Raw genomic sequence first — 26,861 nt, 5'->3', positions numbered from 1 at the left:
ACAGCCTCTCGCTGTGGGAAGTATGAAATATCAGCAGAGAAAACGGCAGTGTTTTCTAGGACGTATCATACCCACCTCCACCCTCAACCTACTTCTTACAGTTCTGGGCAACATGTAACATGTAGCAGTAAAAAGTTGTAGACACTTGCAGTTGCCATGCAGATGGTGGAAGATGGATAAAGACCATACAGTAAACATGCATTGAGTTATGAGGGATACTGAAACCAATTTAGATAAATAAGTGAATAAGATTATGCTTAGAACATTTTGAGGTGATATCTGTGGCACAGTTACAATAATACTGCATCTAAAATCTGTTGGTTTTCCATGATCAGTTTTACCAGTATTTCCATCCTAACTTCCTGTGGCTCCATTGTGGCTGAGGTCAGTATAAAAATCACCTCATAGTATGTAAATGTATAGTAGAATATTTTCAAATACTCATATTTTCACAGTAGAGTATATCACAAACCTCTTATCCGATGGGTAGGGCTTCATCAAGTGTCTTTGATGAGTGCTTCAAGATCGTCTGTAATCATACACCAAACACAAATATAGCTTACTGTCTTTGCATGGGCTAGAACACAACAAACACTTTAGTTGACACTATTCGTCATAGGCCTATGGGTCTACAAATAGACAATTTAAAGTATATACTTTTAATAATCCACAACATATTGTAAGTCAACCAAAACTAGTCTGTATGAATATAGGCTAATTTGAATTATAAAGTTTATAAATAAGTTTGCACATCTATATGTAGATAAAAATACACTTCCCCATTGGACAATGAATCTAAACTTTTAATTTGGCAAAAAAAACTAGCATTTTTTATGTTTTAAATGTTTCAAATAAACACCTCTTCAAAGAGTATCTTAAATAAGATGTCTCAAGATTGAAATGTTGTGTTTGTCAGCAGTCTACCGGTATAATGTTTGTAGGCCTACATAGGTTCTTGGACTGTATTTATGTCACTTGCAAGTGCAACCAACAACATATGTGTTGGACTTGAAAAACAATGATTTTTTTTGGGGGGGGGGGGGGGGGGGGGATTCGGCGGCACTACCTTGGCGAATGACTTCCTTCTTGCTATGCTGTCTCAAAAATGACTCCACTTCCCTCTCTCAACTACTACCGGTCGGGAAAATTGAACGTTTGCCGTTCAGTATAATAAAAGGTTGCAAATGCATTCACTTTACATTTAACGCGTGACACAACTCCATCTTCAATTGTAATCGACTTCTGGACACAACACATTTTCTAAATTAAATGGACAAGGACAGCGTCAGCCCAAGATTTCGTTCCGCTCAGTGCTCAGGGACGTTTTGCTCATTCAATGTTGGGGTGTGGTTTATTTAAATAGAGTTTCCCCGCCCCTCCCTTTGTGGGCGTGAGAAGAACTACGGGGCGTGTTTCGTCTTGTCGCATATGTAAACACTGGCATGCCGTCTGAAACCCACGTGGTCCCTTATTGACAGCTTCTGTGACAGTGACAGATACTGCAGCTCTCTCTCGCTCATCTATTTGTTTTTCTTGATTATCAGGATTTTTCTTTTTGGCATTATGACGTTTCCATCCGTTCTAATATTTTCATATTTTTGTGAGAGTTGATGATTTAAAGCTATAATCCTTCATTGAAACGATAACAAAGCTTTCTACCTTCCCATTTTCGCTAAAAAGCTACGGGAGGGGGCTGGAGAAATGTAACCACTCTCAAATGTATTGATATGGCTATGGATGCAAGGGCTGACCATCCATGATATCAAATGTATGCTTTGAGGCTATACAGTGTTTGTTTCCTTGTATGTTGTTTACAAACATTGGAGCTTATATTTTGGGGTTCTGGTGGGGTATAACAGTTGAACTTAACTCATCAGCTATTTTTAAGTTATATTCTTCAAGAATCAATGGGTACACGTGATTAATTCATAAGTCAAATCATTTATGTAGCAACTAAGGATTCTTGCTTTAAACTGTGGTATCATAGCTTATCGAGTGAACTAGTATACTGTTACAGGTTGAAATGTAAATACTGGGCTTGAGGTCAGAACTGTAGCTCTTGTCTTTGTAGTTAATTGATTGACTAATATTACTGATTAGCCAATCAGGTCCCAGGACCCAATCAGTCCTAGAGGGGAAGGATGAAAACCAGCAGTGCTACGAACCTTGACGCCTGGATTTGAATATATCATGCAAAATAGCATCTAAGCCCTTCTATAGCCTGTCCCAAATTAGTATAACATTGTATTGCATTACTGTAATTACGATATCATTTTTGTTTCATTTGCATGAGAGTAGGACAACATGTACTGTATAGGCCTATGTGAACAGCTAGACAGGTCACCCTCAGAGACTGCTCACTTTATCCTGTTCACTAAAGGTGCTCTGACTGAATGAAAGTTCCTGTGGGATGTGGTTCATTAGCACCCCCTCCTAAAAAGACAGCAATGGGGCTTTGGTGAGGTTGGCCTGCTAACAACAGCCTGATCTGAGGGCCTACCCTATAGGGTACAACGAAGTGGGCCTACAGTATAAAGTTTGGACACAGCTACTCATATATTTTATATTTAAGATATTTCAAAGTAGCCACCCTTTGCCGTAGATGAGAGCTTTGCACACTCTTGGCATTCTCCCAACCAGCTTCATGAGGTAGTCACCTGGAATGCATTTCAATTAACAGGTGTGCCTTGCTAAATGTTCATTTGTGGAATTTTGTTCTTTCTTCATGCATTTGAGCCAATCAGTTGTGTTGTGACAAGGTAGGGGTGGTATACAGAAGATAGCCCTATTTGGTAAAAGACCAAGTTCATATAATGGGAAGAACAGCTCAAATAAGCAAAGAGAAACGACAGTCCATCATTACTTTAAGACATGAAGGTCAGAATGTTTCTTCAAGTGCAGTCGCAAAAACCAAGCGCTATGATGAAACTGGCTCTCATGAGGGCCGCCACATGAAAGAAAGACCCAGAATTACCTCTGCTTCAGAGGATACGTTCATTCGAGTTAACTTCACCTCAGTATTGCAGTCCAAATAAATGCTTCACAGAGTTTAAGTAATAGATACATTTCAACATCAACTGTTCAGAGGAGACTGTTTGAATCAGGCCTTCATGGTCGAATTGCTGCAAAGAAACCACTACTAAAAGGACACCAATAATAAGAAGAGACTTGCTTGGGCCAAGAATCACGAGCAATGGACATTAGACCGGTGGAAATCTTTCCTTTGGTCTGATGAGTCCAAATTTGAGATTTCTGGTTTCAACCGCCGTGTCTTTGTGATCTCCGCATGTGTGGTTCCCACATTGAATCACGAAGGAAAGGTGTGATGGTGTGGGGGTGTTTTGCTGGTGACACCGTCAGTGATTTATTTAGTATTCAAGGCACACTTAACCAGCATGGCTACCACAGCATTCCGCAGCGATACTCCATCCTGTCTCGTTTGCACTTAGTGGGACTATAATTTGTTTTCAATTGGGAGAGTGATGGAGTGCTGCATCAGATCACCTGGCCTCCACAATCTCCCAACCTCAACCCAATTGAGATGGTTTGGGATGAGTTGGACCGCAGAGTGAAGGAAAAGCAGCCAACACGTGCTCTGCATATGTGGGAACTCCTTCAAGACTGTTGGAAAAGCATTCCAGGTGAAGCTGGTTGAGAGAATGACAAGAGTGTGCAAAGCTGTCATTAAGGTAAAGGGTGGCTACTTCAAAGAATCTAAAATATATTTTGATTTGTTTTCTTTTTTTGGTTACTACATTATTCCATATGTTTGATTTCATAGTCTTGATGTCTTCACTATTATTCTACAATGTAGAAAATAGAACAAATAAAGAAAAACCCATGAATGAGTAGGTGTGTCCAGACTTATGACTGGTACTCTAGGTCACATAGTTGTGTTCATTCCCTCCATTCTTTCTAGCTCCTTGAAGAACAGAAACTCACCATCCAGTCCTGATAGGCGACATGGGTATGGCTGTTGTGTATGTCATCTCTGTGAGTCCTTTGAAGGTCTTCAGGGCTGAACTGCCACACTTCTCTGATGAACATAGCAAGGGCAACCATCCACCCCACACACACCCGTCAACTTCAGACCACAAAACTGACTAAATAACCTAGGTAGATATAGATTATTTGTGTAGGTATGTATTCTTAAAACAATATGAGCTTAACTCATATTCATTGTATTGAATATGTTGATTGATATTAATCATTTAAAAATCAAAATACTGCATGTGGGACTATGGGAAACCTGAAAACGTGATGAATATCAGTGCTATTTTACTGTTACCGTCCCTCTGCTGCCCCCTGCCTTGCCTCAGGGATAAAATGTGTCACCAAGTGCCTACTTGACATGACAAAACATGTTTCCATCGACCCTAAAGTGTCACAGTCAGACTCCCAATTGAAAAATACACCAACACATTTTTCCCCTTGCACCTTTGACCAGATTGGTATTATACGTGCACCTTTTTCTTGTTCAAAGCAGAATCCTTACATCAATTTAGTAAATCCGATGTTGACTCATTCTGCCATTTTTAATTGCAATTTTGAATGACATAAAACACAAACGTTGGCCTATGACTGTTACTATGTAGGTGGAAATCCCTTTAGCATGGTCAGTGATTGGCGTCTCCTGTACCCCCTATCTAGGTGTGAACTGGTGGTTCAGCCAATGGGCACCTGCTGCTGCCACAAGCGTCTGAGCTGCGAGAACAAAGGGGCCATTGAGTGCATAACAGCTGTTGTGCTGTTGCCTGCCTGGCTGCCTGAGGGCCCCATGCCCCAAGAGCCTGTCTGATGGGTGAAGCCCTCCCCCTCTCTTTAAAGAGACAGCAAGGGCCCCTGCTGCTTTAATGCAGCGTTAATTACTGAACATTGATGCAGAACAGTCGATGGGTGTGTGGAGTACCAGAGCAGAAAAGGAACAGTCCATATTTTTTAAACAATGGTTTGAAATGGTTGAGAAGGAATATAGGGCACAATTTAAGATGGCATGGTTCATTCATATTCTGGAAGAACTGATGTAGACAAAATCCAAATGATTTAGTAAGACAATACTATCAATCCATTTGAAATAGGCATCTGATAATTCAGCTGGCCGATGAAAAACAACCCTTAGTTGATCCAATCTGGTTTGTGACAAAGTGAAGGACAAGAGAATTAGACAAGTCCAAGATATACTCCCAGCAGCATCTGTCGAGTAGTCCCCGACAAGTCTTGGAGCAGCTTTGACAGTGGAAGCGTCATACTGACATCTAGTGGATTAGTCCTGTGTATCTTTAAGCACACACACTCCTTGACTGCAAGCAGAGGGCACTGTCTGTCAGTGAATGCATGAAAGAGACAGCCATTATAGAGACCATCCCTATGCTCCATTTTGTTTTCATTCAGATGACATTCATTTTTGTCCCCTTTGACTCCCCATTAGGGCAAGTTACAGTGAGCACAAACAGACACCACTGAAGATGTAAACATCTACACCTTTCACGTCGCTCCTGTTTACTTTACTTCAGATGTCCCCTTTGACCAATACATTACCTTTCTACAATATTGTGATTTTAAAGAAAAGCAGCAGTTTCTAGTGATTTATATTTTATAGCAACATGTGCTTATCACTCTTAAAACATTAAGTATTACGTTATGCACTTGAACTTTCAGCATAAACTTTAGCAAGAGGCAAGTATAAAACGGATAAGGCTTAGGGCATGACCTTCACCACCCGAGCCAGTTGGGGAGGTGCACCGACAGGAGGGGGGGGGAATATTTTTTTACACATTGAGAAGCATGAACACTAAGGAGTCGTAGACGCACATCATTGCCCACGAAACGTCCAACTCCTCTATACATATTGCATGCATTACATACCTGTGAAAGTCACTGTGCATGCATCTAGGATCCTAATCTAGGAAAGAGATTTGGACATACAACCACACATGGATAACACATTTGAAGACAAGTTTACTTAATTTCCATTGTGGTCCTCTTAAAATTGAGACAGTAGACCTACGCTCAGGCCACCGATAACACAGGACAAAAATAATATAACATAGACGACATGCTACAGCAGGACTTCCACAGGCTCCTAAACAGTCAAATGGTTATGCTGTTGGCTTGCCAGCTGCTTTCATTGGGCTCGAGCACATGATGCCTTATTGAAAAACTATTGGCTCCATCCAGAACTCAAGACAAATCGCAAAACGTGGCCACACCCGAAACAGTCAACCAGCCAATGACCTACTGCGCACGGCCAACATGCATGTTGACCCATCCCTGTAGCTTGGTGGAACCAACCTGATCATGGAGGTCACCAATCCATTTCACTTGCATTAAACAAAAGCGAGCACAATGGTCAGGCTTGTTCAAGCAGGCTACAATCCCAGTCCCTGGCCAAAGCAAAGACCCACAACATTGTAAAACATAAAAGCTGTCAGCGACAGTGACTTTATTTTAAAAATATAAAGATAAAGTAGCAGCATCCCATTTCAAAACAAAATCATACATTTTGGTAAAAACTCAAATGTGAGAAGAGAAAACTGGAGATAAAATCTTAAATACAATCCATATTTCTGCTTCTGATGCAGGCTGTTCCACTTGTCCAATTTGGCAGCAGAGCTACTGGTCCCACAAGCAAACATCAAAATGGCAGGCATTAGCTGCACACACACCCATCCACTGTTCCATCAAGCTAAGTCCACCTTTTTAGCAGCACTCAGAGCCAGTGACAACTCTGGAGTTTTTGGCAGGTGGTCCAGCTTGGCATCACTCCAATTAAAAACCATCACTCACTCAAAAAAGGCAGAGACATCCAAAAAACAGCCATTCACCTTTGCACCAAAACAACTCACAGAATAAAACATGTGCACACATGTAACAAAATCATGTGAGCACGTGTGTAAGGCCATGGATTTCTCCCAGTCTTGCAATATCTTGGTCCTGTCTTGAGACTTCCTCAGCCCGTGCCCATACTAACCCAATGGAAATCAAGAGACTGTGCCCTCTGGCTTCTCGCTGCTAGGGGGCGGAGTGAGCACTCCGGATGGTATAGGTGAATTCTGGCTGCGATCTACATCCACTTGTGGGTAGGCGCATGCCTTCGCCTAAAGAAGAAAACAGAGCTCTCAATACAGGCTGCAATTGCACACAAGAAACAATGCCACACATTGGTATAGGACATTGATTGAAAGCCATAGAAACAAATGCACTCACCATCCAGTCCAGATAGGCAGCATGGGTCTGGATGTTATGCATGTCATCTGCCGGGATTCCTTTGAAGGTCCTCAGGGCTGAGCTTCCCACTTCCCTGATGGACATGGCAAAGGGGACCATCCACCTCACACACTCCTCAACATCAGACCACTTCAGAGCTGCACAGAGCAAGACAGAAAGAGATCTGGTTAGGGCTATCAAAATAAAAAACACCCCTGGGAAGTCTACCAAGCCACGATAACTCAGTTGGATTGAAGATGCTGATTGACCTGAACAGCCGCCGAATGAACACGCCCTACCTGAGACTTTCTCCACCAGCTCCAGCGAGGAGAAATGGAACAAGGCAGAGGCAGCAAGCACACCGTAGGAGAATTCCAGACATTTCACATCCAACACACAGAGGTCCAGGAGCTATAGAGAGAGCACAACACCACATATGTACTTCAGAGGCAATGAGCCAGTCTAAGGGGAGGAAATGGGAAACCATCGTCTTACAAATCCAACTTGTATAAGCAATAACAGTGTCGTCTGAGAATTAACATGATATTTTGCCTTGTTTTAAGACACTGTATCACATGCGAGTGGCGGGAAACCTCAGTCGTAAACTTACCTCGGCAATCTGCACAAACGTAGTTTGCGGGTACTGTGGGATGAGAACCTCTTCGGACTCTTTCAGGTAGGCAACCTGCATGTAGATGTTTAGCCAGGACACAGGTGTCAGGGGACTCAAACGCCACTTCAGCTCCTGAGCAAAGGGTCACACGGTAGAAACAAGAGCCACATGATGATTTCATTCCACAGTGAAGTGTTCCCCAGAACAGATATTAAGAGACTCAAAGAAACTTGTGTACTATCAAGTTAGGCAGAAACTACCATTAGGAAGAGCATCATTTGGAATACATGTAATTTTTTACTAGTAACGGCTAAATGTTGCTCATGGCTCAACAAGCTTCAGACAACAGTAAGGATTTGTGACCCAAGCCGTAGTGAAAACCACTGGGATGTAAAGTGTTTGAGAGGTATACCTTCATAATGATTATCTCCATACATAGGATATCATCCTCAGTGCAGGCACCATCAGTAACATAGGCAAATTGATGCACTTTTGGAGGGTAGATTTCCTGAAAAAGAAGCAGTTGTAAACATGTTTTAAAAAACTCCCGCTGGAATATACAAAATAGAGAATGAAGAACACTTTACACAGGTTGTAGAAGAGGCTTCTTCCTACCTCCATCTTGGCAGCTATAAACAGAGAAGAGATGCCGATGAGTTGTAGTGTGCACTTGAAAACATTGCTCTGTGTGGCCATGAACCGATCAAAGTAATCCTGAGCCAGGTAGAAGGTTTCTCTGTGAAGTTTGTACACCTCGCACACCTGAGAGAGAAAACAAGGTTGAGAACACAATTCCAAGGCAATATCACAGAGTAGCTAAGGAAGATTACACCATGTAAGAAAATTGATCATAGTTCTCTTTACAATGGGTTTGAAACGATCCAAACTAAGAACAATGCTGAGTCAGAAGAGTTGGGTTAAATGCATTGTGCAGCAGACTATGCTTCCCCTTAGAATCTGTTAAGAGTTCAGCTAATACGCATCACCTGACAGCCATTTCTCAAATAGGTTATGCTAATATTGTACAGACAACTACAGTTAACTGGGGCCATACGTCTACTGTTAAAGCTAATCCACTCACCACCTTAAGATAAACATGGACGACACTGATCAAGTGACGCGAGGGATTTGATAAAGCAGCAGATACTGCTGTGGGAAAGGAATTTAGCCTAGGAGTTTGACACAGAGGGAGCTACAAACCTCCATTAGCCAGTCGAGAAGAATAGCCCTCATCTTGGGTTGGAGGTGTGGGTGTTTCTTCATGACGTGGATGTCTCGAGAATACGTGTCGTCTTTCTTCAACAGGTTGTTCCATACGTCGTCGCTGCTTGCCCAGCTACAGAGAAACATATCCAGAGGGTTGGCGTCTAGTTCACTTGTATTTATCAAAACGGGATAAACAAAGAACCCCGCAACTAGAGAGTGCAAACACAGAACTGTAAGATGAAATAGTATACAGGTACACATAATATGCGTGGCAAGCCTTTGTTATAACAGCAGATTACACACTAGACTACATTGTGTGTGTTACATTGGTCATCATAATGCTTAGCCTTAGACAGCGCAAGTGCAGAGCTCAAAGTATGAGTTCAAGCAACCTCCCAATGAAAATCCTACATCAAATGTGGCAGGTAACCGCTCCTGTTACTTAGCAGCGTTGCGGCATCTTGCCCATATTGTCCCAGATACCAGAAGTGACTCACCATAGCACAGGAAGAGGGGAAGACCTGGTGGGGGTGACAAATATGTTTTTGAAGGTGTACTGAGTAGAAAACCCAGTGGCATTCAAAGCAACTGGTTGATCGACTTCATTGTCAGGCGTGGGGATCCGGCTGCACGGGATCGTGTGAACCGACTCAGGATTCCAGCACACCTGCACAGGAGAGGGATAAGAAGAGGGGAGGATAAGAAAGTTTACCGACTGATAAAAATAAACAGCATGAGAATTCTGAGACAGTGCCACCAATAGCAACTGATTAAACACAATTGTGTCAGTTATTGACCAGTCCTGATTAACCTGTGTAGGTGTGTGTAGGCTAAATCCAACAAATGCATGGCAAGGGAATGCCATGGAATTGTGAAATGCATGTAGTTACCAAAGCGTCACACTGGTTCTTTTTCGTCATCTCTGCCACTTCATCTGGGTCTTGTAAATACTGAGGATTTAATCATGAGAATGTTCATTATGACAAACCATTTAAAAAGACACAGGCAACCAGCTCGTTACAGTAGCAAAACGCAGATCGCAAGAACTTACAACGGCAACGTCGGATTTTCTTTTCTTGGATCTCACTGCAGTTTCTTTGGGCATCTCATGATCAATTGTCCTGGATTCCACATTTTCCCTGAAATTGCAAGGTAAATATTGAATTATGATATGCGCCCTACTGAAGTGGTAAGACACGTTAGTTAGTGCTAGCTAACTAGCTGCTAGTTAGCAAGCCTGCTACCTAACGTGCAACTTTTTTTTTCGTCACCTAGCTAGCGACATTGACAAGACTAGGTCAAATTACAAAACTGAAACTTACCCTTTGCTTGGCATTATATCCCACGCGTATCCCTCCAATATATAAACCCTGGAAACATGAAATGTATGCATTTAATTTATTTAGCTAATAACCACAACCAACCCCCCACGTAAGTCCTACAAAGCCAACTCGTCAAAAGATGTGGGCGCGGGCAAATGGAAGTGGGACCATGTTAAAGGACGACAAACAATTTGAAATAATGCAATAATTGTCACAAAACCACGCATACAGTGACACCGGATTCCACACTATCACCAAACCCTAACAGTTTGACATACAGTCGATGGGAACTAGTTCATTTCTACTAAATTAGAGAGACGCTGGCCAGAAAATGGCCGAGCCATCAAGTATGCCATTTTCCATTCACCCGCTCTAATAAGCTTTCCCACAAAAAAAAAAAAAAGACAATGTTGTCCATAGTCTTTCAGATTCAGAATATTTACAATCTTCTCACTAACACGTTCATTTCGAATCACGTTGAGGGAGTTCGATTGAAAAGTTGCAAGACTGCTAGTTAGCAAGAGATGTTTCATTTTTTTTGCCAGCTTACCTAAAAATATTCCCCCGCGAAGAAGTCCACACTTGCTTGAAAGGATCAGAGAAAATATGACAAGTTACTAGCTAGTTATTCGATTCGTGGCCTCTGTTTGTCATCAAAAACAATTAACTGCGAGTTGTGCTAGCTACTTGTTCTTTGCTGGCGCAGTGAGTTTTGCGCCTTGGCTTATAAACTGCTTGCAGTCTACATATATGGGGCGGTCCGAGCGGGTGATTTAAATACTTGGCGCTGTTCAGTAATCCTTCGCAGTTACATTTCAACGAACATTATTATTCGTCATTAATTGTTCAGACGTGAAGAGTCAAATCATCTGAAGTATTATGTTGTGTGCGAAATATACAGTATAATACTGTGAGAAATATTGCACTTTGCCGGCAAAAAGGGAGGCGTGGCTAGTGGGGGGGCGGTGCTTAGAATCCGGAACCACGAAGTACCGCGTGGCTAGGGAAGACGGATGTAAACAAAGACTGTGCCCCTCTCAAAAAACCTGCAAATCCTGACGTTATGCCGATTTTGACAGACATATATATTTTTTAAATGTGTCTCTATCAAGCCGACATAATGGACTTTCAATGTCCACAATTCAAGAGGTATGTCATAATTTTTTTAAATCAAATTAATGCCCGGTAATATTGGTCAACGATAATGGTGATGGCGCGCGGCTCTGCGCTATAGTGCATTAGTTACGTTTAGTGGCTTCCTCCTCGTCTCCTTCCTCTCGTCTACACAATTTATTTGTTGGAGATAAAAACAGTGCTGGTTTAGTAAAATACATTTCAGGCACCATCTTATGCTTTCATATGTAATTCATACTTTTACGTTTTCTTATCAGAAGATAAAGGAAATGTGGAGGCTAATCTGCAACCTATGTGTCTTGTCTCAGTCATAACTGTTAAAATTGTGTTTTAATATGTTTCATGCGCCACACGAAAGAAAAAAACACACTGTATTGGGTGACCACTCAGAGATCTTGAAACCTGTATTAACTTACACTTTGACCAGGCACGTGATCAAGCTAGCAGCTGCACGTGAACGAGTCTCATTTCAAAGCCACCTTTGCATCCACATTGCAACTGGTTTGAAACAACAACAAAAAAATGAAGTTTCTGAAACTCTTTGGACGTGCTAAATCTGTGGTTATTGGAATGATTCATGTTCAAGCCTTGCCAGGTAAATATTATTGGGACGCATATGTCGTTTTTTACTCTCTTTTTGTTTTTAACTTTGATGTTATGTTTTTCAGGCACACCTTTAGGAAGCATGGTCATTCCTCAAATTATCGAGGAGGCATGCCACGAGGCAGAAATCTATCACAATGCGGGAATTGTGAGTATAAGCAAAAACACACTTTTTGATGTTACTAATACTGTAGCCTCTGACTATGTAAACCACAATATTCATCCTCAAGGGTGACTGGAAATGGATTGTTTGTTGTCTGTTGATCTGTTGAACAGGATGGGCTGATCATTGAGAACATGCATGACATTCCATACACATTCTCAGTTGGACCAGAGGTGTGTGCCTCTATGACAGCGGTGTGTGCAGCGGTGAGGGGGATCTGTCCGTCTCTGCCTCTTGGAGTTCAGATCCTGTCTGCAGCAAACAGCTCAGCTGTTGCTGTTGCACTGGCTTCAGGTTGATATAGCTGGCTTTGCTTTGCTTATTACTGGTTAATACATGCATGGTTAAGAGTGCTTCAGGTTAGCCTGGGATTTTAGTTTAATAGAAAGATCCGTATTAAGAGTTTGGGAAAAGCAAATGTTTAGCTACCTATTCCATTGTTGTCTCTTTCCAAGGTATGGATTTTATCAGGGCAGAGGGATATGTCTTCTCACATGTTGCTGATGAAGGCCTTTTGAATGGATGTGCCGGAGACCTTTTACGATACCGCAAGCAAATGCAGGCTGAACATGTGCAGATCTTTACTGACATAAAAAAGAAGCACAGGTGAGCAATCGTTCAAAACACTCCAGTCAGACAACCCCACTGGCTAGCCTAGATGTCCTGATATGGTACTTCAGAAGGTTTTCAACATGCAGGCAATGCGGCTAATATTATCCATAAACGGTACTGCAAGGAGATGAAAGTAACATTTCTGACTGTTGTAGTAAGTGTAATGGGATGTTTTCAGATTTGTGAGTATGTGTTTGTGTTCCTAGCTCCCATGCCCTGACTTCAGATGTGAGCATAGTGGAGACGGCCAGAGCAGCTGAGTTTTTCCTTTCTGATGGTCTCATCATCACTGGAACAGCCACAGGGGTTCAGGCAGATCCAATGGAGCTCAGAGGTGTGTCTTGTCTCTGACTGCTCTGGCACATACACACATGTATGACACATACGCACATGTATGGTATGACACACAAACATACTGACACATACAGTAATAGAAAAAGACCCAGAACTCGTTTAAATTAATTCCTAAGAAACAAATAATGCATAGGTGTAATCACAATTTTACCATTTGGATCAAAGGGCAGCCAACACTCAGCACATTATATATCTGAGGCATAATGCTCAGTGTATCATTTTAGGAATGCTCAGCGTGTACCTTAGTATAAATAAAGTTTACTTTCCTCTCCCTTTTCATTTTCTCTCAAACACTCTTGTAGTCTTGGTTAATAGGGGAGTGGCCCTTTTTTTCTAAATCTCATACATTCTCATAAACCATAACACACACCCTAACAAAAGTATGTTCAGTCACTTCACTCAATTTCATACCACTCCCACTGCATACCAGTCTATTGCAAACTTCCTACGTTTGCAAGGACAGATAGTTCCTGGCGTTAGTTTTTCATATAGCCCAGAGGTTAAGCTTCCCTAAAGCCCATGGAGCCTCTGAGCCTCGCTGCTGGCCTTATAAAGAGCAGTCTCGTCTGGGGAGAGGATGGCAGCCTCATAGTCCCCCGAGTCTGGATCGTGCTGACCATGGGCACACAGCCCGGTCCTGCCCTTGCCTGCTTGGCGTATATAGACACCAACATCGTCTGCTATTTTTAAGCACAGCCTACAGATGGCTGACTTACACAGAAGGATGTAAACACAGGCAGGCTCAGGCCAGACTGCTACACAACCCTGCTGCCTAGTTTGGAGGTGCTCCTAGAGTCTCCCAGTACAATTCCATTGGGCTGGCTCTGTTGTCAGATGGGTAAATGGAGCTGCCAGGGTCTGGATTTATCTCTTTCTTCATGTGTTTTACTCATATCATCTCTGAACCTACATTCACTATTTACTTATCAGAGATGATGCGTGACACTTGCAATGCATTCCTAAATCCAACCATTTAGGTATTTGTTTCGTATTCGTAAGCTCACGCACAGCTTTCCAATACAATGAACTCAGTAAATTTAATGTAGCATCTCAAAATATTTACAGCAATCCTTTCTTTTCTATTTGCAGATGTTGCAGGGTCTGTAAGACTCCCAGTTCTTATTGGCTCAGGAGTGACCTATGACAACGTGGAATACTACCTTGATGCTAGTGCAATGATAATTGGCTCTCATTTCAAGAGGGGAGGAGTTTGGGCAAATGCTGTTGATCCAGAAAGCGTTAAAAAGTTTATGGGGAAGGTGCATTTGCTTCGAAATTGAAATCCACCAATTTGCTGCTAAAATAATTTATTGCAGAACAATGACATTTGTTGGTAATAATACATGTAATTACTGAAGTTATGTTTCATGCTATTTAATAAAACACAAATAATACCTAAACAAAACATATTTATTTAACATCTTTTAACATTTAAATATACACCAAAATACCAAATAAATCTGAATATATTTACAAACCGGGCTTGTAACAGTACAGCAAACATAAGAACACACTGGGAATAAATGTATAAAAACAAAGTGAATCACTAAGTACAAAACATACATTAGTAACAGTGTTTCATCATTATTTGGTAATCCTTACATACATTGTATTTGTTATTAAAAAATATAGCGAAAGAGGTCCAATTACTCAAGAGTGATGTTTTGTGTCATCATCACATATATACAAAATAGCTTTTCATAGCTATGAAACAACTTAAAGCAATATACTCACAACGTATCTAAATCTAAGGCACGCAAAGTAATACAAAAAAAGTATTCTATATACAATAGAATGAATATTTGCAAAGTGCTAAAACCTTTTGCATTTTATACAATACATAAAAGTTTTCATCAGAGCCATAAGACTTAACTGTAACAAGCCAGTTATAATACTTTTCACATGCACACACACATCTACTCAAGGCTATTTCACTCTCAAACTGGGCTCAGTATGTTAATAACATACTCAGCAAATGTGGTTCCCTTGATCAGGGTAAAGAGATAGGTCTAAGGTAGGTCATAGGTCTAAGGTCTGTGTGTTAAGTGGGTTCAGACAGTGGCGTGGCTACTCAGTAGACACTCAGTAGTTGTACAGACGCTGGCAGGGTTGTTTGAAGTGACCAAAGCGTCTGTCAGAGTGGGAGAAGCGCACCTTGGCACAGCTCTGTCTCTGGAGAGCACTCCTGGTCAGCTTCTTGCACTCCAAGTGAGTCCTGGCTCGCTGTATGGCAAGCAGTTGGATATTGCATGGAAGCGGGCTGCCCCGGGCAGCTAGCCTCCAGGACACATGCTGTTTGACTGGCACAGGTCTGCAGGGGGGGGAAGGACAGAATAACTGTAATGTGACACTCCTTTCTCTAGGATAATGGTTGTGTTATCACACTGACTAAAGTAGATGGATCCCCTGGATGAAAACTGACCTGGGAGAAGTATCCTCTTCATCGCTGAGCTGGTGTCTGATCTGGTCTACAGACATACTGGGATGCTCAATCAGCAGGTTCTCCAAAGGGTCTTCCTCAGGGGGGGTCAGGGAGTTGTTCTCTGGAAACATCAGACCACAAATTTACTAAACCGAGACCAAAGAGGAAAAACACCAGTGAGACCTCTAATAGTGTCCATTAGATCTACTATCCAAATAACTACAATACTACCATTTACAGAACAAGTAACTGCAGACAACAATGCCCATACCAGTTTAACAACTAACTTGTGATTTCAACTTTCGGTGAAAATTATCGGCTTACCTTGAATGTTGATAACCACCCATCCTCCCGCCTCAAACTCAATGAGCTCCTCATAGGTTTCATTGTCATCTGTGGAAAAATCGTCATCTGTGCTACCAAGGAAATGGGCAAGTATCTTTCCAATCATTGTGTATATGTTTTGCCTCCCTTGGCCCTCTTATTGCAGTCTGCAAAGAAAATGAGTTAACATAGTGTTATAGTATGTTGCCCCCATAAGGAAAAAAAATTTGCAGACCGGATACAATTACTGCTAAACTGGTAAAACTGATCATGGTAAACATTGCATCAAATACAAGAAAACAGCACAACCTGAAAAGGTATGTGTAGTTTAATATCCACATTGACAGAAGATAGATCTGAAATGATTTCAAGAAAGCAGAATCTGAACAACACCTTACATGATGACCTTTAGTTTTTAACATTGTGTCCTGGCTTAATGACCCTGCCAGCACAGCAGAATCAGGAACAGCATGCCCCTTGGAAGCTATTTGCAGACGGAAGGTCATGGCATCCTTTCTGACTCATTTCAAGCCTGTATTTGAATCTTAAGACATGTTATGAATAAACTAATATGGTGAATATGAAGCCAATCGGCCAAACTAGGGTGAAAACAAAGGGTTTGCAAAAATATATATATATGTATACATTTTAGTGTATATAATTGTATTTTGACATTTCTGGTCAAATAGGCCTATTAAAAATAGAATCAGGTATAAACGGTATATCTTTCAGGCTTAAAGTGTCATAGACTAGACAGAATACCACAACATCCACTTTTAGACTGAGGGCTGTCCAGACACCCACGGTCTTTGAATGCCTTGGTGTACTTGTAAACCTATACTGTCAATATACAGCTACACCCCAGCCTGCCAGCAAGGGAAGATCCAATAGTGCCCAGACAGAATTAGCTCATAAGGTGCAAAATGTATAGATTACATATACACTTGCATATCTTTTCTGGTATGCCATCAAAAGGTCCATAAGTTGGAAGTTTAAAGACATGTCAGACAATCCTTACATTAGCCTTATTTAATATATAATAAATGTGTGATAGAAACAATCAAATCATTAAAAAACATAGGAGGGTCGTTTGGGTGAACTTGATATGGCATTAATTGGGTTTAAACTTCTTCAATAAATAAGTTAATCATTAAGCACGGCATTTATGTAATTCACTGACAATCAAACAAATAACCCAACCTACATACAAAATGACACATGACATGGTTACAATTACATGGTAGTCTACACAACTAAAAAGTTGTCCTAATAGGACACTTTTGGGATGTAGAAATCAATAAAAACATGCAATGGATAGATATGTTAGTAGGCTAAAGAAAAGTGTCTATGCTACACACGAACTAAGACTTAGGATACAACATGTCGCACAATGCTGAAGGCTACAATGTATTTTTTCCTTACCTCACAAATGTATATTTAACAAGTGGTGGCCGACGGTTAGCTTGAAACTATAACCGGTCTGCAATTGTTTTGATACAGACTTGTTTTTGAACACCAACTCTTTTGCTTTGGTGGGTGGTGAACGTAAGCGAAAATCCCAACTCGAAGGCGTGGCTTCAGAAGGTTGCGCACAACTAACATTTGTCCTCATAACTAGCTGTCAAGTGAATAAATGTGTCCTTACTTGAAACATACCTAAATACCTGGTTTCAACCGACGTCCAATCTTTCGAATAGTCTAGGCGTGTAGTCTATAACAACAAGACAAAATACATTAGAGTGGAAGATACATATATATATATTTTTTTTTTCAATGTACAACGGTTTGCATTTCACAACAGTGGTCGACTTCGTTTTGCATGGCCCGGTGGCCCGTGTGAGCGGAGTTTGTTTTTATTTAATAATTATATTGATTCATAAGAGAAATCTCCACCCACCCCGGGCACCGGGCCCTGCAAAACGAACCCCACCAATTTTATGAAAAGGAGGGAATTGTATCAATGGCTTTTCTTGAAACATTGTTGCAAATATTTGCGGAGTAAATGACAATTATGCCAGGTTGCCCCACTGAGATCTATGTATTAGGCTATGTTTGTTTTATTGTGCATCTAAAAACAACCGCGAATCGTTTTAACAGGATGTGGGCTTGTCCTAAAACAAATGTCCCGTCATTCACCGCGGTCATAGTTTTTACCAACACTCATGATACACAAACATTAACACATCATCGAAGTGCGAGATCTGACGGTAGGGATTCGCCACCAATGTGTACTTTAGACTATTTTCATGTAGGCCAACGTGAGAGTCCGTCCTGTGTGATGGTGACAACTATGTCGTTATGTAAAGGTGATTGCCACACTTTAAATGGAGAGAAAATGCTGATGGCCACATGATGACACACTAACACTATCTCCTATTTTTAGATGTCGTTTTACGCCATTAAAAAAGGCCTATATATCATAAGGGAAGTATAATTATTATTAACTGCGGTTGTTATTATTGTGGTCATAACATCAATCGGAGGGAAGCATTTCGAATCTCTTGTGTGAGAAGTTTTTGACTAATGACAATGGTCTGCATTAAGTCATCAGTTATTTAACCAGTCTCTGTCTGCTAAATATGATAACTGAATTGATTACAATAATATCGTTTCCTGGTTTTGTCAACATTTGGAGTAAAAAAGACCTATAACATTATTTGAACAATCGTTTATTTTACTTTTGGTAGAGGCTACTCTCAGCAGTGTAATGCAGTTCATTACCAGAAGATGGCTTACTCCTAGTCTTCAGGATATCTGACAGAAGTCAAGTCATACATCTCTTCTAGTATTAAATTGGTAGTGGCTATTTGTACTTGCAATTTATACTAGAGATCCGATGAGTTGGGTTGGTTGCAAACTGATCTTCGGTGTGTCTCGTATCATCACACCAGGGAGAGCAGCTACCATGGCTCCACGTATGGATGATGTCATGCAACTATGCTGTGACCTGTCTGCAAATCAGCAGATAAAAGCAGCAGTGAAGAATTCTGGGAAAGGATCAGCAGTGGCAGGAGGGACTGCATTTTTAGGAGGTCTTCTAGGTGGTCCCCCAGGGATTGCTGTTGGTAAGGATCCTTTCAATTTAGTAAGTGAAATTATGATCTGCTTTTCCCTACTTCAACCACAAGGTGGAGCCATATCCTTTCTCAAACCTATTGTATTGATTGCAGCTATGAGATTTTCAGTGTATATGTGGTAGGCCTATAAAGTATGGCGTTAGGGTAGAATAATTCTCAGCCAATGTTGTCTTATGAGTGGGGAGGTCGATTTTGATAAATACGGGTGTTTATTTCTATTTGTATTTATTATGGATCCCCATTAGCTGCTGCTAAGGGATACATTTTATTATACATTTAAAAAACATTACAATACATTCATAACAGACTTCACAACATATTAAGTGTGTGCCCTCGGGCCTCTACTCTACTACCACATATCTACAACACAAAATCCATGGGTACATCTGTATAGTGCGTATGTTATCCGTGTTTGTATGCATGTGTCTATGTTTGTGTTGCTTCACAGTCCCACGGTTCCATAAAGTGTATTTTTATCTGTTTTTTTAATCTAACTTTACTGCTGGCATGAGTTACTTAATGTGGAATAGAGTTATTATCCATCCAAGTTGTCAGACCCCAGTGGCTTGTCATTGTTGATAGATGACAATCATTTATTCAACTCTTCCACACTCACTTTACGGAATTCAGAATTACAATGTTTGTTTTTCATAATTTGGTCAGATATACTTGGATGTGTAGTGTCAGTGTTTTTTGCTGGTATGGCATGCCTACATTTGCCAATATTGCCAATGAAAAAAATATTAAAGTAGATGGCAATATCAGTTGGTTTTGTGATGAATCTGATTCAATGAATGATGGAGCGGAGTTTGCCTTTTTGCCCAAAATTTCATTTAAGGTGCTCCAAAGCTTTTTAATATAGTGTAGTTTTGTCTTTGTTTTATTCAGTTTAGTGACCATCTCTCAATTTGCAGTACATTTGCCAATCGGTTATACAGCCAGACCTATTTACCATCTCTTTTGCCTCTTCCCTCTCAACCATGCAATTTTTCAATTCCTCATCAATCCACACTTATTAGTAACTGAGATAAGCAATTTCATAAATGTGTCAAGTGCAGCGTCTGGTTGCTCGTCATTACACACCGCGTACCAACAAATATTCTTCACATCAAGAACATAGGAATCACTACAAAACTTATTGTATTACCTCTTATACACAATATTATGCCCAGCATTAGGAACTTTGGTTTTCCTAGATATGGCTACTATATTGTGATCACTACATCCAATGTATTTGGATACTGCTTTGAGGAACATTTCTGCAGCATTAGTAAAGAAATGATCAATACACGTTGATGATTTCATTCCTGTACTGTTTGTAACTCCCTGGTAGGTTGATTGATAACCTGAACCAGGTTGCAGGCACTGGTTACAGTTTTTGAGCTTTCTCTTGAGTGGGCAGCTTGATGAAAGCCAGTCAATATTTAAATCACCCAGAAAGTATACCTCTCTATTGATATCACATACAGTATCAAGCATTTCACACATGTTATCCAGATACTGACTGTTAGCACTTGGTCTATAGCAGCTTCCCACCAGAATGGGCTTCAGGTGAAGCAGATTAACCTGTAGCCATATTACTTAAACAGCTTTACAGGAATGTGGTTCTGAATATAAACAGCCACACCTCCACTTTTGGCATTTCTGTCTTCTCTGTAGATCTTATAACCACGAGTGTTTTAAATCTGTGAGCTCTTCTCCCCTCTTGATCTTCTGACACAGATCTTGTTTGTGCTGCTCTTTAGGTGGTGCATTAGGTGGCCTGTTGGGATGGTGGATGACCAGTGGACAGTTCAGACCTCTCCCTCAGATCATCATGGAGCTGCCTCCCCACCAGCAGCAGAGACTCTATGCTGATATCATGGCCGTTTTGGGCTCACTGGACTGGACAGACCTGGCCCAGCTGACCGCCCTGGTCGTGGGGAATGCTACTCTCCAGCAGCAGGTCACTGCTGCCCTACTCCGTTATATCACAAAGGAACTGAGAGCAGAGGTGAGATATGGGGACTGATCTACACAGACTGAATATCTGGAGGAAACTCCTTAGAACATTTGTACTCAGATTCAACTCAAGCTTATTCCTGGAGACTGAAAGAACCTTTTATACTGTAGGTTCACTGAAAGAGGCCTTATGAGAGTTACATTGTGACTCATGTCAGACCTGTCATGTTACCTAATATCTGATCATGTCCATTTAATATCCTTTGATGAAGCGCTTAAATGACATTTACGCCACTTTCATTACGTCATTTCCATTATCCCCAGCCCAATACCAGTGTCTGCATATGTGAAAACGGCACATTTCTACAAAACAAATATAAAGTTAAAAGTTCTACCCAATGACGCCATCAAAAGTAAAACATATTTAAAAACAGTGCTTTTCAGGCACTAGGAGATTCCCAGTGATGTGAGGAGCAAGAAAACACCCTCCCTCTGGCTAGAAAACCTCTGTTTTGAAAATCACTGTTTTGTTACTTTTAATGCTACCATGTGATGTTACAGAGAAGCATTTGAAATTTTTTTTTGCACCTTATCTTTTTAACCACAGATCATAGAAACTCGCTGTTTTCACATACTGTGTGTAGACACTGTTATGGTTTCGGAGATAATGAATATGAGGTGGAAGAGTGGCGGAATTGCACTTTAATGTACACGTTTGTTTTGTTTTAGTTGAGAAATTGTTATCTCTGAATGTCGCGGTATGATTGAAACGTATCTTATACGAACAGTCCAGCAATTAACCAGAAAGGTGCACTTTATATATATTGTAGCGCATAATTGGTTGCCGATATTTTGCGCTGAAATGTACACATTGAATATTGTTGGTCATGTATAATTGACATGATTTGCAACAAATGCAAGACAATGAAAAAAAAGGACCCTGATCACTCCTCTTGTAAGTGTGCCTGGGATCTCAAGTGATTCATGCAATGTGAATATTGTAAGAGATGAGTACTTCGGAGAAACCGGCCTTGATACTTCTGGCGCATAAAATGGTGATAAGTGCCACCTAGTCCTAGAATGAACTAATTGGGGAAATCTTGTAGTGCTCTTGTACTAAAGTGTTTGTATGAAAATCATGATAAATGAAATAAAGGACAACGGGGACGTGTATGATCACCAAGAGCTTTTAGTATGACATCATTAAGCCAGAAAACATGTTGTTTCAGTGGATCAACTTGACAGTTTCGTGAGGGAAATTCAACCCCTTAACACATTCTGGAAGAACGGGCGGCAGTGTAGCCTAGTGGTTAGAGCATTGGACTAGTAACCGAAAGGTTACAAGTTCAAATCCCCGAGCTGACAAGGTACAAAATCTGTCGTTCTGCCCTTGAACAGGCAGTTAACCCACTGTTCCTAGGCAGTCATTGAAAATAAGAATTTGTTCTTAACTGACTTGCCTAGTAAAATAAAGGTTAAAAAAAAATTTTAAAAGAGAAGGAAGACAATGCTACGCAATGTAATCAGTCCTGTAATCTCCTCTGTCGCAATTTCGCAAGATTTTTTTCTTCTGGGTTTCCCGAGATCATACGCAATGAAATATAGTTCCTCTTTGTCAATGTTTCAAATGTAGTTCTAGTAGTTTCCTTGTTCATTCTTTGCAAGCAAGCTTGGACCTGCCGGTTCTCATAACATCATACAGCGAAAGATTGGTCATTAATCTTGAGGGGAAATTTCATTAGAAGTTATGTCATTCGTTTCTGAGAGATGGATGTCAGTCTTGTACCTATGGCTTACTAAGAAACAGTGTCTTAGCAGCTTTTTCCAAATTCAAATGGATTGAAGTCACAAGATATCATATTCCATCACCACTTTATTGGTAGTCTGGGGATGTGAGAGCAGTCTTATATCTTCATAGAAAAAACTTTTTTAGACAGTTCTTTTCAGAAACCAGAGAGCACAATTTAAACTGTTTTTTGGTTTGAAATGCCTATAAAATGTTAATGATTGACATGTTGCATTTGAATACATTCTTTAAAAAAAAAAGTCATTGGCAGTTGGCCTGAGTATTGCCATTGACAACACTAGAGTTGTTAAAATGAAATGACGCAAGAACTTTCTCGAAAGGCTTATCTACTGCACCTGTTGCCTCAGGACTGGTTCATGTGTCTGCAGGAGGCTTGTAACACCTAAGCACGAAATAGTTTGATTACAGCTGTTTTGGGGGGTCAATAAGCAGTCTTATCAGGTGTTCAGGACAAGGATGACCAAAGGTTGCTATCAAAATATTTCATTTCAAGATAAATGGTTGATGTGATTGTGATAAATAAAGAGGTATAGTTATTGCTGCCATTTAGAGTTATAATTACAGGTACACTTAATATAGGCACGTTATCGTAGTCAATGTGCCTTTTTTTTAAAAACACGATAAGTATAGGACAAATATAAAAGTGTTCAGTGCGAAATGTGTTTCATGTAAAATAAGATGCTCCGTGTGTGCATAATGGCTAGTCAACAATGAATACTACAAGTTAACCTTTTACTCAAAGGAATATTATTATTATAATTATTAACAGGAAAAAATTGATGTAATGCATACATTATATGGGTAGGATTAGTGTTCATATTTGTGCAATATTTATGATTACATGTGATCATGTATCGTCTTGATTTGGCACTTTTCTCCACCTACTCATTCAGTAAATACTTTTCAGGGTCCTCTCACATTGACTTGACAATCCAGTGAGATTGAGACTTTGATGGTCCGGTTTTAAATAGTTAAATGGGGTCCAAGAGTTGTGACAGTCAACCCAATTGCTTGGTGCGTGGTTTTCTACCCGCTCATTCGCCTCATCGTCGCTAGTCGCCTCGTACTCAGGCATGACCAGGTCAGATTCATCAGAGCACTTCCTCCCATCACTGTCCCCCCGTAGATGCACCTCATCCTGAGTCAGCTCCCCATGGTCCTGGAGACTGAGGTGACACAGTCGACACACCCTCACGGGCTTAGTAGAGATGTGGCAGATCACGGCCCGGTTCTTGGAGCAGGCGTTGCACACGACAAAGCCGCAGCGACGACAGTGGTGGCGACGTTTGTTGAGCCGAAATGTTTTAGAGCAGCGCATGCAGATGGCGGACGCCCGGTCAGGGATCCAGGTGGTGGCGAAGGTGCACCCGGGCTGGCAGCCGGCATGCTGCAGCTGCTTACACCTGCAGTCCTCAATGTGCTCCATCCAGGCACGCTTCTCCTCAGCAGAGGCAGCTGCCACATAGAAGGACTTCTGTGGTGTGCGGATCAGCCACTGGTTCTCCATGATGACCCCGTCCTCCAGGTCCTCTAGCTGGATATCCTCCAGGGAGATAACATGCTGGTTCCTGTGCCAGTGTCCATGAAGGATGATGCTACCGTACACCAAAATGTCATTAAACAAGAAAAATACTTTAGACTGGGGGCGGCGTCGACACAGCTTCATCAGCCGCCCCTCGCCTATCAAGACCCGGTCAGGTCTGATCAGGGACATCCCAGAGGGGCCAAAGGAGTTCTCCACTGCCTGTATCCGCTCTCTGTTCTCTTGCGTGAAAGCCAGCTGGTCCAACATGATGAGCAAGATTACAGCACTACGGGAAATTAACAAAATAAAAATAAAAAATAAATCTATTTACAAATGAGACAAATGGTAGGCCTATGTCACTAATGATCAAATAAATGGCTAGTGAAAAATAGTTAATTTGTCCTTTTACTCTGTTTTGTGATTTCTCTTGTTTACGCTGTAACAGTCTGTCTCGGTAGTAAGTCGCTTAGTTCCCGTCTGACCACCATACAGTATGTTTTGTCAGTGTCAAATAGTAATTTCTGTATTGAAGAGTGAGTTGCCACGAGAGGTCCCTTTTATATGTGCAAATCACATTTCCTGTTGAGCCGCATTGCATGGGGAGTTCCAAAACAACTTGATGGGGAAAGAGAGAGAAAGCAACTAGAAAGAGGGAAAACAGGCCATACCAGTTTCCCAAAGATGATGGGATGTGACTCAGAGATCCTATTAAATTACAGTGAACAACAGTATTGCTAATTCTATGACTATTAATACATCACAGAAAAAAAACTGTTGGACAGCATTAAAGCTAGCATCCTTAATTGAAACAATAACAAAGCTGTCATCTCGCCTGTGTTTTGGTAAAAAGCTGAGGGACGGGCCTTGGAGAAATGTAAACACTCTCAAATTCAAAGACAAGAGTTATGGATGCAAGGACTGACCATCCATGCTATCAAAATTACAGTTTTAACCATGTTTTGAGGCTACACAGTGTTTGTTTACATTTACATTGTTTACAAACATTGGAAAACAAAAGTTGAACTAAGCTCATGTGGAATTTCTAAGTTATATTATTCAATAATCAATGGGTATGAGTGTACAAAACATTAACACCTGCTCTTTCCATGACATAGACTGACCAGGTAAATCCAGGTGGAAGCTATGATCCTTTATTGATCTCACTTGTTAAATCCACTTCAATCCGTGTAGATGAAGGGGAGGAGACAGATTAAAGAAAGGGTTTTAAGCCTTGAGACATGGATTGTGTATGTTTGCCATTCAGAGGGTGAATGGGAAAGACGAAAGATTTAAGTGCCTTTGAACGCTGCTGGGTTTTTCAGACTCAACAGTTTTCCGTGTCTATCAAGAATGTTCCACCACCCAAAGGACATCCAGCCAACGTTACACAACTGTGGGAACTATTGGAGTCAACATGGGCCAGCACCTTGTGGAACACTTGACACCTTGTCGAATCCATGCCCTGACGAATTGAGGCCGAGTATACAAAACATTAAGAACACCATCGGAAATTGAGTTGCACCCCCTTTTAATGGACCATTTTTTTATATATAGAAACTATTGAGTGAAAAACCCAGCAGCAATGCAGTTCTTGACACACTTAAACCGGTGCACCTGGCACCTACTACCAGTGGTGTAAAAAGTACTCAATTGTCATACTTGAGTAAAAGTAAAGATAACTTAATAGAAAATTACTAAAGTAAAAGTCACCCTGTAAAATTCTACTTGAGGAAAAGTCTAAAAGTTTTTGTTTAAAAAAATACTTATGTATCAAAAGTAAATGGAATTGCTAAAAATGTACTTAAGTATCAAAAGTACAAGTATAAATCATTTTAAATTCCTTATATTAAACAAACCAGATGGCAAAATTTTATTTACATTTTTATTGATGGATAGCCAGGAGCACACTAACACTCAGACATAATTTACAAACAAGCATTTGTGTATAATGAGTCTAACAGATCAGAAGCCATAGGGATGACCAGTGATGTTTTCTAGATAAGTGTGTGAATTGGACCATTTTCCTGTCAAAATGTAACGAGCACTTTTGGGTGTTAGGGAAAATGTATGCAGTAAAAGTATATTATTTTCTTTAGAAATGTAGTGAAGTAAGAGTAAAAGTTGGCAAAAATATAAATAGTACAGATACCCCAAAAAACTATTTAAAAGAGTACTTTAAAGTAGTTTTACTTAAATACTTTACACCACTGCCTACTACCATACCCCGTTCAAAGTATATCATTAATTTATAGGTCCAAACATTTATGTAACAGTTTAGGATTCCAGCTTTAGGAAGAAATATTAATAACAATGTAACGATAGGAAATAAACCACATGGCTATAAATTAGAGGAATATAATTGTGATGGTTAGTGATACTAGATAATCGTTGCAACTGAAAAATGAAAAAATGTACTTGCTATAATTGACAAGAAGCATTGAATGGAAAAACAGAAATCATGGTTGCTGGTATGTTGATCAGATTTTCGCTCCAGGGAAAACCACAAATATTAGAGTATCAGGTTTCGGGTAGTATGAGAAAGTGTTCCCTTG

At 40.6% G+C, this 26,861-nt stretch overlaps 4 protein-coding genes across 11 annotated transcripts; 1 reads left to right on the top strand and 3 right to left on the bottom strand.

Annotated features, from left to right (window-relative positions):
* Positions 1 to 6,411: 6,411 nt before the first annotated feature.
* LOC109895481 (G1/S-specific cyclin-E1) lies at positions 6,412 to 11,239 on the bottom strand. The gene is made up of 12 exons (XM_020489184.2): positions 10,898 to 11,239; positions 10,348 to 10,395; positions 10,077 to 10,164; positions 9,916 to 9,975; positions 9,523 to 9,692; positions 9,020 to 9,155; positions 8,435 to 8,581; positions 8,232 to 8,327; positions 7,817 to 7,951; positions 7,506 to 7,617; positions 7,207 to 7,364; positions 6,412 to 7,097 (listed from the first exon to the last, which is right to left on the bottom strand). The coding sequence occupies exons 2-12, from the start codon at positions 10,359 to 10,361 to the stop codon at positions 6,981 to 6,983; spliced, it is 1,233 nt and encodes a 410-aa protein (XP_020344773.1). The 5' UTR covers positions 10,362 to 10,395; positions 10,898 to 11,239; the 3' UTR covers positions 6,412 to 6,980.
* Positions 11,240 to 11,338: 99 nt separating this feature from the next.
* LOC109895482 (protein C19orf12 homolog) lies at positions 11,339 to 22,162 on the top strand. Of its 7 annotated transcripts, none has more exons than XM_020489187.2 (7): positions 11,339 to 11,496; positions 12,150 to 12,232; positions 12,361 to 12,541; positions 12,703 to 12,853; positions 13,066 to 13,193; positions 14,303 to 19,024; positions 20,782 to 22,042. In XM_020489187.2, exons 2-6 carry the CDS (start codon positions 12,167 to 12,169, stop codon positions 14,491 to 14,493), a joined length of 717 nt encoding a protein of 238 aa, XP_020344776.1. In that variant the 5' UTR covers positions 11,339 to 11,496; positions 12,150 to 12,166; the 3' UTR covers positions 14,494 to 19,024; positions 20,782 to 22,042. The 7 variants fall into 7 exon arrangements, with proteins under 7 accessions (XP_020344776.1, XP_020344774.1, XP_031686609.1 ...); XM_020489185.2 differs by lacking the exon at positions 11,339 to 11,496 and adding an exon at positions 11,931 to 12,076; XM_031830749.1 differs by lacking the exons at positions 11,339 to 11,496; positions 12,150 to 12,232; positions 12,361 to 12,541; positions 12,703 to 12,853; positions 13,066 to 13,193 and having other exon boundaries at positions 18,012 to 18,166; positions 18,851 to 19,044.
* LOC109895484 (tumor protein p53-inducible nuclear protein 2-like) lies at positions 14,504 to 17,665 on the bottom strand. Of its 2 annotated transcripts, none has more exons than XM_031830750.1 (4): positions 17,616 to 17,665; positions 15,960 to 16,126; positions 15,636 to 15,756; positions 14,504 to 15,524 (listed from the first exon to the last, which is right to left on the bottom strand). In XM_031830750.1, the coding sequence occupies exons 2-4, from the start codon at positions 16,084 to 16,086 to the stop codon at positions 15,296 to 15,298; spliced, it is 477 nt and encodes a 158-aa protein (XP_031686610.1). In that variant the 5' UTR covers positions 16,087 to 16,126; positions 17,616 to 17,665; the 3' UTR covers positions 14,504 to 15,295. The 2 variants fall into 2 exon arrangements, with proteins under 2 accessions (XP_031686610.1, XP_020344781.1); XM_020489192.2 differs by lacking the exon at positions 17,616 to 17,665 and adding an exon at positions 17,382 to 17,527.
* On the bottom strand, positions 21,982 to 24,847 carry LOC109895020 (pleckstrin homology domain-containing family F member 2-like). The gene has a single exon (XM_020488676.2). The coding sequence runs from the start codon at positions 24,574 to 24,576 to the stop codon at positions 23,674 to 23,676; it is 903 nt and encodes a 300-aa protein (XP_020344265.1). The 5' UTR covers positions 24,577 to 24,847; the 3' UTR covers positions 21,982 to 23,673.
* Positions 24,848 to 26,861: the final 2,014 nt, after the last annotated feature.

Source organism: Oncorhynchus kisutch, linkage group LG8 (genome assembly GCF_002021735.2).
Source record: "Oncorhynchus kisutch isolate 150728-3 linkage group LG8, Okis_V2, whole genome shotgun sequence".
NCBI classification, from domain to species: Eukaryota; Metazoa; Chordata; class Actinopteri; order Salmoniformes; family Salmonidae; genus Oncorhynchus; species Oncorhynchus kisutch.
This window is presented reverse-complemented; position numbering and strand designations above follow the sequence as displayed.